The 13,088-nt window shown below is 39.5% G+C and overlaps 1 protein-coding gene across 1 annotated transcript in view; it reads left to right on the top strand.

Annotated features, from left to right (window-relative positions):
• Positions 1–13,088, top strand: part of LOC130879335 (guanine nucleotide-binding protein G(q) subunit alpha) — a 235,515-nt gene that overhangs the window by 164,082 nt on the left and 58,345 nt on the right. Inside the window, exon 3 of the mRNA XM_057777692.1 lies at positions 6,865–7,019. Within this exon, the coding sequence (XP_057633675.1) occupies positions 6,865–7,019 (155 nt within the window). The remainder of the gene's footprint in view (positions 1–6,864; positions 7,020–13,088) is intronic.

Below are 13,088 nucleotides of genomic sequence, written 5' to 3'. Positions count from 1 at the left end.
TTTCTCTTCGTGTGTTTACTAATGAAACAGTTTCTTGTTCTTCCAGCCAGTGGGTCCTAGGAGCAGTGTGTTCTAAAATGACTCTTTCTTTGCCCAGTTCTGAGGGAGTGAGCCTTTCACTTTCAATTCTCCCAGTTTCTTAACTGAAACTGCAGCAGCCGTATTTCACTTAGAACATTGTAGAAATATTCTAGCCCCTCTACAGGACCCTGAAATGCTGGGGGTGGGGTGGTAGTTCAATAGGGTTTTACTGTTTTTGGTGTGTGTGTGTGTGTGTGTGTGTGTGTGTGTGTGTTTAATGGGGAGAGGCTTTAAACAAAGGGAATATTCTTTATCTGTTTTTTTCTTCTTTCTGTTGTCAAGCAAAATAATATTTCAAGGCAATAACAATGAATTTGGCTGGCTAATAAGATTTTAGGAGCACGGCTATTACTATGGATAAAGTGATTTTGTTTTCTTGTCCTCCCCTGCCCCCCCCAACCTAATATCAGGAAATAACCACATCATATGTGATCTTGGAAATGACAAAGGCATTGCTCTGGAGCGGCATTGACCTCTATGCCAGAGCAGAGAGTTGTTCACTTGTGTAAAGTGTTCCCACTTTGTCGTTGGGGGTTCTCACTAGTCCCTGTTTGTTTTCCAAGTATGATCCACTAACTAGTGCCCCGGTTCTATCAACAAACTGAAGAGAAAAAAATTTCTGTGGTCAAACAAAGTTGGGAAGCCTGCAGTATCTCCAAAGTCTTGAGCCCCGAGCTTGCAAAAGCTTGGCTTCAGTGGAGTTTTGAAGTTTCGTATCACAGATATCTGTGTTCAGTTTCTCGTGACCGTAAATAGCACTGACTTAATTTCAGAGCATATTTGTCAGATAGTTGTTAAGATTCAAGTAATTGGTGTTCCACAAATATTCTTTGAAAGCAACTATATAACCATAGCCTAATTATTTTAAGCCTTAGTGAATGTACATATCTTTAAGAGTTTCTCTTTCTGTTTTCTTTATTGCCGTGGCTTTGTATAAACTTTGAATGTAGTGTTCATGATGCATGTACTATAGTGTGACATTCCATCATGACCAGAAAGGTAATAAGGGTTTAGGATCGTCAGCTTCCACCCTAAGGCCTGAGATCTACATTTTCTCCTGCAATCTTGTAATTGCGTCAGACAGCATGCTCTTGGAAGCTGCCCGTGTGTTCGTTATTCAGTGCTGTAGCAAGTATCTGGCCTTCTGTGTCTTCAGTACTGATATGATAATGATACAGCCAAACACAAAACAGGCAAAGGATAAGCAACGAACTAAACAGAAGTACATGGAAAATTATACTGGTAGGGTAGGAAAAGTAAACGAATATTTTAAGTTGTATAAGTAGAGTCTTTCTTCCAGTTAAGAAGCAGTCTACTGTATGTTAGATAAACAAGTCCAGGCTACAGAACAGCAAAGTCAAAAGGAAGGTTCCTGAAAGGCAGCATGCCTGATAGTCATTGATCTCTCCAGCAAGTGCCAAATTGAATGTAAAAAATGAAAATCCTATGTTAGAGAAGGAAATTTCACCATGTGTCAATGTGTTAATTGGTAAAGTCTTAATATAGGTAGAGTAGTATGTGACTTTAATTAACTTCATCTGATATTTTCTTGTCAGAATATTTTATATATTATATAACATAAATTCTCCACTCAAGCAGTCCTTAGTGCATTGACTGACATGTGAGAGACAAATATTTATTGAAAAAAGTGACTGTTAATGTTAGTTTTTGAATCCCCTAAGATCTCAATATTCGAATACTTGTAGCAGGCATTTTACTACCACCTCTTTTTCTGACAGCCTAATAGCAAATTGTTCCATTGTAGCTGACAACACTAGACTTGAGGAAGGTTGAGTGACCTACCCCAGGACACAAGGCTGTATTTGAAAGAGTTATGATGGAAACTCAGTTCCATCTCAGGTTGTTACTAGTGTTCTTTCTGCTATTGATCCCTGAACTGTTTTCAGAGAGTCTTCAGAGACTCCACCTAATACCAAGGTTAAGAAGGATACGGTTGCTGCAGAAGGATTTGACACAGGGAGTCTATAATCTTCACTGGGGACTTCAGTAGTATTCAACTGAGCCAATAGTTGAATCAGATGCATAAAGAGGTTCTTCTATGTGAATGAGTCATTCATGGCATGACCCTAGCCAGCAGTAGCTCAATGTGACTTTGCCTTCTCTGTCAGTGGCCTAGTAATACTCATAGAAAGATGCCGTGGCAATTGTGTATGCAGCATGCCCAATAGGGTCAGCTATACAGCTGTGGAATCAGAAGGCAAAGACTGATAATGAGTTATGTTTTCTTCAGGGTATTTGCAAATGTTGAGACTTCAAAGATTCTGTATAAGTGAACTTGCAGAATGGTTTAGTCAAATGAGATTTGAATGCCTTGTCTGACATCACAGGAGCTCATATACATGCATGGGCCATGGGCCATAGCTTTGGTCTTGCATTTCCTTTCTGCTGGCCTTTGAACTCACTAGTAGCTTTAGGTGTAAGCTTCTTGACCACCACCACCACTCTCACCCACTGCCCAGCCCTGAAGGATTCTGTAAGTTAACCTTTAGAGTAGCAGGTGCCATCAGTATTCCAGACTGATGTAGTGGGAGCCTCAGAGATCTGGAAACAGGTTGAGAAGATGTTTAGCAGCCTGAACAAGGTCATCCTCATCTGGCAACAAGTAGAGTTGAGTTTGTAGCATAAGCTGTTATGGTACTCTGCTTCCTTTGAGCAGAAAAAAACCAACCAACCAAGAAGTCACTAGGATATTTTTTGTTTGCATTTTTGTTTTCTCTGTGTGTGGTTTTTGTTTGTTTGTTTGTTTGTTTTTTAAGACTCAAATGCCGCAGGAAATAAGTAACAAGGGGACAAAATGAAGGATGGTATGAGCCTCAGTTGAGAATTGAGGACTTAGCCTAATTGAGGTTCCTGCTATTTGTGATTTCCAGTACCCGTTTGTTTTGGGTGTCCCTTCAAACAGAGTTCAATGTTTGTGTCTAAAGGCCTTCGTTAAATGCAGAAGTTACCTTTTGATTTTCTACTTCTGGAGTGTAGGAACTAGAATAACCTGACGCTCTCTTGAGTGGTTAGCGCCTTTTTGAAAATCCTTCCAGCATTGACTATGAGACCTTTTTATTTAATCTGAACACTTGCCTTCAGTGGGTAGAGTGAAACCTACTGTGGTTGGTCTTCAATTCCACTTTCCCTCTGCAGACGCAACCAGAGAAATGTAAACACATAAGATTTACCTGAACTATACTGGCGCATCTTGTGGTTTCTCTGTGGTCTTCTCTAGAATTCTGTCAGAGGTACTGAAAGTGTCTAACTGCTTCTCCCAGTGTGTTTCTCAAACTTGCCACCAGCTTGCTGAGAACTGAAAGCTAGCATCATCCATCCTTAAACATTTCCACTCAATGTGCTCGACTCTGACTTAAGGAGATTGGACTTTGCATTTTGTTCACATGATAATGAACTCACTCATTCTCATTTTGTTTTTGTGTTCGAAAGAGAGAAGTCAAATCTAATTTAACATTACTATATTATTAGAGGCAACTTCTTTCCTTGTTGAAATAGCCTTTTAAAATTAATAATTGTTTAAATTGTTTAATTTGGCATCATTACTTAGAATTTTTTACTACTACTTTACATTTGACATTGGACAAATATAATAGAGGTTCTAATTTATCTTTCTACTCTAAAATACTAAAACTATTTCTATGTAGAGAATATTTTTTACAAAAATAATGAGAATTGAGTTGATAGTGGGACAGACTGAATTGACAATGCAACATTAATATTAACAATTTTTACTTCTATGCATATTTTGTAAAATGCCATCATACTTTTAAATAACTTAGAGAACTTTAGTTGCAAACTTACATAAGTGCAATTTATACTTGATAATTTTTGAATCATTGTCCAAAGCAACAAGGATAGAATTCTGAGCTTGGGATGTAATAAAAGTGTCTTAGATACTCTCTTCGGCATAAAGGCAGCATGGTGATTGGTGTGTGTTTGGAGGTGATACTCTTTTGTAGATATTACAGAATAGCTTCTGAGCTGTGGATTTACAACACTAACAAATCTCAGGGCTTTCTAGATAGAGATTTGTTTGTACGAATCTGGTTTTCAGTTGAAAGGAGACATATTTTTATCTGTTGACCTTTTGTTCACATTCCTTCTCAGATACTGCATGCCCCATCTTCTCCATCTGGCAGAAGCCTCTCTTCTCTTCCATACTTCATTTGGACTCCCAGTCAGTCCGTTCTGCATTTCCTTGTTCATGTGCAGATTTCATTTGGTTGTTGGTTAAAATAGTAAATCCTTGTTTTACTGAAAGCTGTGCCCAAAGAGGAACAGTGTTGAGACTGGAGAGATTGCTCTGCAATTGAAAGCACTTGCTGCTCTTACAGAGGACCCTGGAGTGACTCCCACGTAGCTGCCTGTAACTCCAGTGCAAGGCATTATCACCCTCTTCTAGCCTCTGTGAGCAACAGCCATGCATGTGATACAGCTGACATATATGCGGTCAAAACACCTATATACATAAGATAAACATAACATTTTCTTTAAAGTGAGGGATGGTATCATAATCCCTTAATTTTATACATTATGGTCCTGTTCTTGTATAGAGGAGATCTCTGTTGACTTGGTCCAGTTGTCTTGTCTTATGGACAAAGAAAATTAGTTTTAAGCCGGGCGGTGGTGGCGTCCGCCTTTAATCCCAGCACTTGGGAGGCAGAGGCAGGTGGATCTCTGTGAGTTCAAGACCAGCCTCCAGCCTGGTCTACAAGAGCTAGTTCCAGGACAGGCTCCAAAACCACAGAGAAACCCTGTCTCGAAAAACCAAAAAAAAAAAAAAGAAAAGAAAATTAGTTTTAAAAAGGCAAAAGTAGTTTCTGCTGCAGGAAAGAAGTGGTCCTGTGACTAAAGTCAGAACCAGAAATTAGCTTTTTTAATTTGTAGCACTGTTAATTTCCACTCTTCTTGTTTTCATCCAGTGGGCAAGTATTTATTAAGCTTCTATTCTATCAGCACCCTGGTAAATTATGATACTACAATGCTGAGCCTGTCATTGAATTTTTATGTTATAGGGAAAAGATACTAAGACTCCTATGCTAACTATTACACTATAATTTTGAGAAAGTGGGTAAGGATGGAAGAGTCTTGAAATTATGGCTTGTAGGCACTCACATTATATTTATATGTACTTTTAAATGCAATTAAATATTTATTGTATTTTCCTTCTGTGCTGAGCCCCAAAGAAATGAAAACTTTATGATCACAGCTCCATCACTGTAGTCTAGAAATGAGATAAGTTAAGGCGTAATAACCAGCATAGAACAAAATGTTGAAGGTCCATGGTTCAAAATACATAAAAATTACATTTTTTTGGAGAGGCGTATCATAATAGTCATTTGTAAGTGATGACATATGGAACAGCCGCTGAGCAGAATTTCTTTTTAAAAGGTTTAGAAATGAGTAAGAAAGGCCTTCTACATAGAAAGATGAGCCTCAGAAAGAACTATAATGAGATAGTCTCCACCTGGCATAGGATTCAGGCGCAGGAATCCAAACTGCCAAGGGTGCTGGTGGTTAACAAGGCAGATTGCCCAACCTGGGACTGATACAGATAGTGAAACTTGGGGATCTGTTTCCGTGGTTGAAAGACAGACTGGAGCAACACTTTTCAGTGACTAGATCCAGTTGTCTTTGTCAGAGCAGAGCTATTAACAAAGGGGATTTAGGTCTCATGTTTGCTGAACTTCCTAAAACCTTAAGTCAAAATTAGTTATTATTATTGAAAAGAGGCCCTTCCTACTTGAAGACTGAGATCTAGACCGGGCACAACATGGATTGCATATGTAAACATTGTTTATTCTTAATACTAGATGGAAAGGATAACTGGCCGTGATATAGTCACGATAGCCATTGACCCATCTTGTTTAGAATTTTTATACAGAATCAGAATTGTTTCAGTAATTATCAACCATCTGCCTCCATTTTCCAATTAACTATTATATTAGTGTGTGTTTGTATATTTGTTATGTATGTTTAATTTGCATATATATCACATTTGGTCAAGCCTAATTTGATTAGTGTTATTAAACAGTCGTGTTTTCTGGCTACTTTGAGGGTAAATGAAAGTTTATTAATAAAATATAAAACATTGTGATTTTAATATTCTTGAAAATTTTAAACATCTTTGTCTTTTTCCTGCTAAGTATACTGTAATGAAAATAGCAAGACTCTACTTGTTTGCTAAAAAATGGAATGGATTCCTAAACTTGGTACTGTAGAGATGGCAGATACAAATATTCTGGAACATGGGGTATGCCAGACTGGAAGAAGAATTACTGCAGTTAAACCGTTAAACTGTTCTCTTGGTAGTGTTATGGCCCATCTGAAAGAAAACTTCAGGGACCACTCTTAGTGGAGGACTCAGCTTCTATTGATAGAGATCCTCAGGGCCGAGGACAACATGTGTATGACTAGAACAAGTTGTCAGAGTAGAGGGGATAGTAACTATGAATTGGAGAATTATGATAATCAGTTAACATACTGGCCTCTTAGCAGGACCTCCCTGCTGTCATGCTGAAAAAGCTTTGCACCTGTTACTCCTAATTAGGTTGAACTTCATATTTCCTCTAGAAAGGATGGTTTGGGGTTGGGTTCTCATTAAGAAAAATAAACAAAAATGAAGACACATTATAAACCACTCTGAAAACCAGTTTATGATGATATTGCTTGAATTGTACACTATATGAAGTGTGAATCAAAGACTTGGTAATGCAATGTGAAGAGTATTCAAACAGTTGCCTTTTTCCCTCTCTTAAACAGGCTCATGCACAATTAGTCCGAGAGGTTGACGTGGAGAAGGTGTCTGCTTTTGAGAACCCATATGTAGATGCAATAAAGAGCTTGTGGAATGATCCTGGAATCCAGGAGTGCTATGATAGACGACGAGAATATCAGTTATCTGACTCCACTAAATAGTGAGTATCTGCACTGCAGGCCCTGAAAAACTGCCTGCTGCTTCACATGGGAATGTGCTCTGTGACAATGTAGTCTGTGCTGCACATATGGTAATCAAACCTAAGTGTATAGAAAGTAAACTAATATTTAAGTGTCAAACTTGTCAGTGTAGGTTTAGTCATAAGGTACCGAGGTCATATGGTGGAGAATATTTCTAGTTTGTAAAGACAAGTCTCATGTAGCCCAGGTTGGCTTTGAACTCCCAGTACTACCTTCAACTCTAGAGTACTGTGATAACAGGTATGTATCACTCTGACAATTATGTATCCTAGGACTTCATGCATGGTAGAATGTATTCTACCATTTGAGCTACACCCCCAGTTCTAAGAGTATTTCTTTCACTGTGTTTTACTTACAAAACAAAAGGAAGACCCTAGTGATCTGATGTTATCACCCTTTCTTCTCCGAGTGATCCACAAATCTATGTACCATAGGTGGTGGTGGTGGTTGTTGTTTTGGGTCAACTTGACACAAGCTTGGGAACTTCAGCTGAGAAGATGCCTCCATCAGTTTGACCTGTAGGCACGCCTGTGAGGCATTTTCTTAATGGCTGATTTGGGAGAGCCTGGGCCACTGTAGGCAGTGCCACCCCTGGGATGGTAGTCATGGTGCTTGATATAAGAAAGCAGGGTAAGCAAACTTTGGAGAGCAAGCCAGTACACAGTGCTCCTTCATGGCCTTGCTCCCAAGTTTCTGCTTCAGTGAGAGACTGTTACCTGGATGTATAAGATGAAATAAACACTTTCCCTCCCAAGTTACATTTGGCCATGGTCTTTATCACAGCAATAGGAAAAACAGACAAACAAGTGAAGACAACCAGAAATCTTGCAGGTTTTTTTTTTTTTTTTTTAAATTAAAATTCTGGTCTTGGCTTTGGGAGACAGAATACATGCATAGATTAGAAATTACACAGCACTTGGGAGGCAGAGGCAGGCGGATCTCTGTGAGTTCGAGACCAGCCTGGTCTGCAAGAGCTAGTTCCAGGACAGGCTCCAAAACCACAGAGAAACCCTGTCTCGAAAAACCAAAATAAATAAATGAAAGAAAGAAAGAAAGAAAGAAAGAAAGAAAGAAAGAAAGAAAGAAAGAAAGAAAGAAAGAAATTACAGATAAAAATGTGTTTGATCATGGCTTTCCAAAACATAAGACTCCCTAACTTCTAATTCTCAGACCTTTATCTGCTTTCAAAGAACCATTGTTGATGGGTGGGTTTTCTTTTGCAGGAAAACTATGAGTTTTAATTTTGAATGCATTCCAAAATTATTGTGTGAGCTGCCAGTCAATCTCGTGTCCTGGGAAAGATTTGCATCCAAGAGAGATCTGTTAATTCTGTCTTCAGATGTACATAACAGAAATGAAGTTCAGCATGGGGTTAATAGAAAACCTTTGTAGCCAGTGATCTAGATAACTACAATCTGGAAAAAATGTTGGTTGTTGTTTTTGAATTTTTTAGTTATCTAGTCAAATTTCTGTCTACATTAATTATGTAAATCTGTCATTTCTCTCTCATTTTGGTCTGGATAGACACAAGAAAGGGTAGGAAATATTCCAGAGCCTTAAGCCAGCCCCTATTATAGAGTGACCCAGTGGCTCAGAGCAAAATGAGAGGCCCGAGGGTCTGATTGATGGTGCCCCTCAGTCATGCTTGGGAGGCCCAGGGCTGTGCATTCTTCTTACAGTGAAGTTACATTTCTGCCTCTCCAGACATTTGCATAAGACTAAATTATGGTCCGAATCAACCACAGAAATGCCGCCTGAGTCAAGTACTTGCACATTATCTGGTAGTTTGGCTCATGTCATTCTCGACTGACAGCAGCATTCCATCTGTCCTGTTTAACATGCACTCCAGTGTGCGCAGTCAACTGGCGTGTGCTGTTACTGTCTGTTCTTCCCTCCCAGCCCTTCGTCCACATCACCATTCAGGTTCTGGACCTTTCCACCTCCCCTACTCCCCTCTTTTTTCCCTCCCTCTTCATTACCTTTGTGTAAGTTTCCGTGAGTTGAGTACATGAATAGAAAACCTGTATTCATCTCTTGTCTATTCCAAAATTCTGCCTTCTCTACCTTTGACCAGCTGTCTGTCTTTTACTTCCTCCCTCCTCTGTCCTTCTGTTTCCTTTGCCATTTCAAATTTCATCAGTCTCCCTGTGTTGCTGCTGTTTATCCACCCTCCCCTGTTCCTGTTCATTATGTCTCATCCTCCTGTTGTTTACCCCTCCACCCTCATTGTGATTCTCTGCTTCTCCTTCACTCCCTCTGCCCCTCATTTGCTAACGAGATCCTGTTTCTTAGTAATGCTTTATGATTTCTCCCTTCCCTCCTCTCTATCCTTCCTCTCTCCCCCTCTTCTTCTCTCCTTCCCTTTTCTAGTACTAGAACCTAGAACTTTCTGCATGTGCAACAAGCACTCTACCACTGAGCCCAAGCCAACCTCTGTCATGCTTATTTTATATGTTACCTCTTCCCTTTCTACCCCTTTCATTCTTTACCCATCATCTATAATTACGATTTTGCTTAGAGAGAGGCCTTGCTATCAGAGAGTCAAAACTCCAGTATCTGATAGCTGTGTGTCTACTAGTGTCATGCCTGTCCATAAAGAACCTAGTTTGCCCCTGACCACTGACATTTGCCTTTTGTTTGGAACTGTTGACTTCCATGGATGTGCTTGAGACAGCCTCTGTTATCTCTCATGACATTTTCCCAGTGATATTTGTGAATTTTGAGGCGTGTACCCATTACTTAATGGTGAGTTTGTAGATTTCTGTAATGTTTGTTGTAGGGTGAGAGCTGTCCTGGGCAGTTTCTCCACCTCAGAAAGTGACCATCATAAAATTCTGTCAGCATAAACTGAGGACAGCATAGAAATTGACCTGCTGGTTGTACAGAGCTGATATGGAAGTGGGGTCCTTGGCACTAGCTGACTTAAGTCCCCTAACTGATTGTTCTTTATTTGTTCTTACTTGGGGATAAGTTGATTTTCAAAATTGCATTTATATACCTATTTCAGACGATTTTTTTGCTGAAATAATACAGAAATTGTAACATCTTGTATACCACTAGACATTTCATTATGCTTATCTTTTTAAGAAAAAAATGGATGTTTTTCTATATGGTTAATAATGGCCATATATTATACCTAAAGCCAATAATATGTTCATGTTCAGATTCTTCTGGTTCTTCTAAAATGCCATTCAGATGTGGTTAATTTTAGGAATACACGTTGCATCTGGTAGCTATATCTCTACCCTCAAGAGAGACCTGTTTTACATTTCACTGGCATGCTGAAGAGTGTCCTGGATTTCCTGATTGTTTCTTTGTACATTTTGTTTTGTTTTGTTTTCAAGATAGAGTTTGTCTGTAGCTTTGGAACTAGCTCTTTTAAACAAGGTTGGCCTTGAACTCAGAGATCCTCCTGCCTCAGTCTCCCTGCTGGTATTAAAGGTGTGCGCCACCACTGCCCAGCTTCTTTGTACAATTTAACTTACTTCTTTCTCACAAGGATTTATTATGCACAGAAGTTAAAGTGAGCAGTGGACTGGAGTGTTTTATAAACCACTTGGTGTGATACATATTATTGATGTTTGTTGGTGATGTCTCTAAGTTGTTTCACACTATCAGGTTAAGAGAGAATAAATGGGCCAAGCTTACTAGAAAACATTATCATTAAAATGTAGTCGTGTCTCACTAAGTATCTGTTATTCATGCTAACACAGACTAAATCTAAGTCTTGGGTAATTCATAAATATTTGTATAAATTTTAGTCTACAGTTTTGTTTGTTATTGTTAATTTGTTTGTTTTTTGCATTTTGAGACAAGGTTTCTCTGTGTAGCCTTTGTTGGCCAGGAACTCATTCTATAGACCAGGCTGGCCTCAAGCTCGGAGATCTGTCCTTCTCTGCTTCCTGAGTGCTGGAATTAAAAGGCTACACCACCATGCCTGGCTTAGACTAACTATTAGCCCCCCGCCCCATACTTCATCTTCCATTCCATCCAATCACTTTTTACAGGAGCTGACTAAGGACACTATAAATCTGATACTCGTTATCCTAATAAACAATTATGCCTCAAAGGACAAATAGTGGGAGAAAGGAAGAGACGAGAAATTTCAGGAAATGGATAAACACTTTGGATAGGTTTACAGATGGTCCAGATTTGATGCATTCTCCAATTCTGTAGAATGATCTCGTTAAAAGCATTCTAAGATTTTGGAGAATTTTTAAAATTATTTTACTAACTTTTTCATTATTGATAAAAAGCCTGAAGGCTCTGAGTATCTTTAGAAAAAGAACACAATAAACAGATGGCTGTAGGTTTTCTTCTCTTTTTTTTTCTGGGGTTCACCACCTGCTTTAATATACTGAGACATCAGGTCAAGTGAGTTCACTGCCTACAGAAACAGAAGTTCCCTGACACTAGCCACAGAACACAAATCTCAGTCACATTGAGTATAGTGAAAAAGTCCCCATGTTGCAACCTTAGGCCAAAGACTACTGTATCTGGGTTTGCTTTAATCTTACTTTACTAGAGTCCCCCCAGGGGAGTCAGACAGGGTTTAAAGAGTCCATGTAGTCCAGAGCAGTAAGTGCAGAAAGAAATTGGCCCTTTGGTACACATCTGCACTGGAATTTGCTTTGATTATGGCCCTGAATTGATATACCATCTATTATTATGTTGATATCCCATCCATCTGACTTAGAGCCAAATTTTTGAGTAAGGATCCCTTCTAAGAAATTATTACTGAGTAATATTTTGAATACTTGTACTCCAGGGGGTGGGGTGTGGCTCTTCTGGACATCCTGACACCTTCATTCTTGAAGGAAAGAAACAGCACGGTATGGTGAGACTTGTGGGCAAGTGTCCAGCTGTAGGTCCAGTTCCCTCTGCTGCACATCACTTCTGAAGCTTGCAGTAAAGCCTCTGTCTCCCCAGGCGTAGTGGGTGAAATTTAATGCTTAGATTAATTTCTGATTTTTGAGTATTTTGGGATTCCATTACACTCGACTGCCCTTATTGAGAAATAATTAGCCTTTGCAATCAAGCAAAAATTAGGACCCTCAAATTAACATGTGTGATTTATGTGAGTGTGTGCACGTGTGTATGTGTTTCAGGCTTTGTGAACCATATGGTCACTGTCTCAGTGCTAGGTGCAGAAGCAGCTGTAGACAATGGATAAGTTTGTGGGAGAGTAAATTAAATTTTTTTTTTATTTTTTATTGAGCTATGTATTTTTCTCTGCCCCCCCCCCCCTCCTTTCCCTTCTCCCATGGTCCCCATGCTCCCAGAGCAAATTAAATTCTTAAAGCTGAAATCTTAGTTCAGAAGGAAACATTGATCTTGAATTGTTCCTTTCTAGAGAGTAATGATAGCAGGGCCTGGGAGCAGCTCAATCAGTAAAGTACTTGCATCACAAGTTCAAACTGCATTTGAACTCCATAACCCATGTAAAAAGCACCCAGGCATGGCGGATCACTCTTCTAATCTCAGTGCTGGTTGTCTGGAGACAGGTAGCTCTCTACGACTCACTGACTAGCTAGCCTAGCCTCATCAGGAGCTCCAGACTAAGGAGAGACCCTGTGCCATTTTTTTTTTTTTTAAGAAGATGGGGCTGACGAGACGACTCAACTGACAAAGATACTTGGCACCGAGACCAGAATCCTTCACGTTTTCCTCTGATCTCCACATGCACTCCATGTGCACAAACATGCAAATGCATAAATGAATGGATAAGTAAATAAAATGTAAGAATGTCAATTGAAAATAAAATAACAAGGTGGATGGTATCTTGTGAACATACCTATCTTAGTTTCTTCTGCTGCTATGGTAAAATACTGTAATACAACCCCTGTCTACGTGCTACACACTACAGGATGGTTTGCAAGTCAGGCAAGGGGCTGGAGATTGAACCACACACAAGGCGGGGGGGGGGGAGGTAACACCAAGAATACTTCTTTTATTGTGTTCCAAGGCAGCTTATATAGGATCTCCTTGACTAGTGGCCACACCCTAACTCTCAGCTGCAAGCCCACCAG

This window comes from Chionomys nivalis, chromosome 8, assembly GCF_950005125.1.
Source record: "Chionomys nivalis chromosome 8, mChiNiv1.1, whole genome shotgun sequence".
Lineage (NCBI taxonomy): Eukaryota > Metazoa > Chordata > Mammalia > Rodentia > Cricetidae > Chionomys > Chionomys nivalis.
Note: the sequence above shows the minus strand (reverse complement) of the source record. Positions and strands in the feature narration are given on the sequence as shown.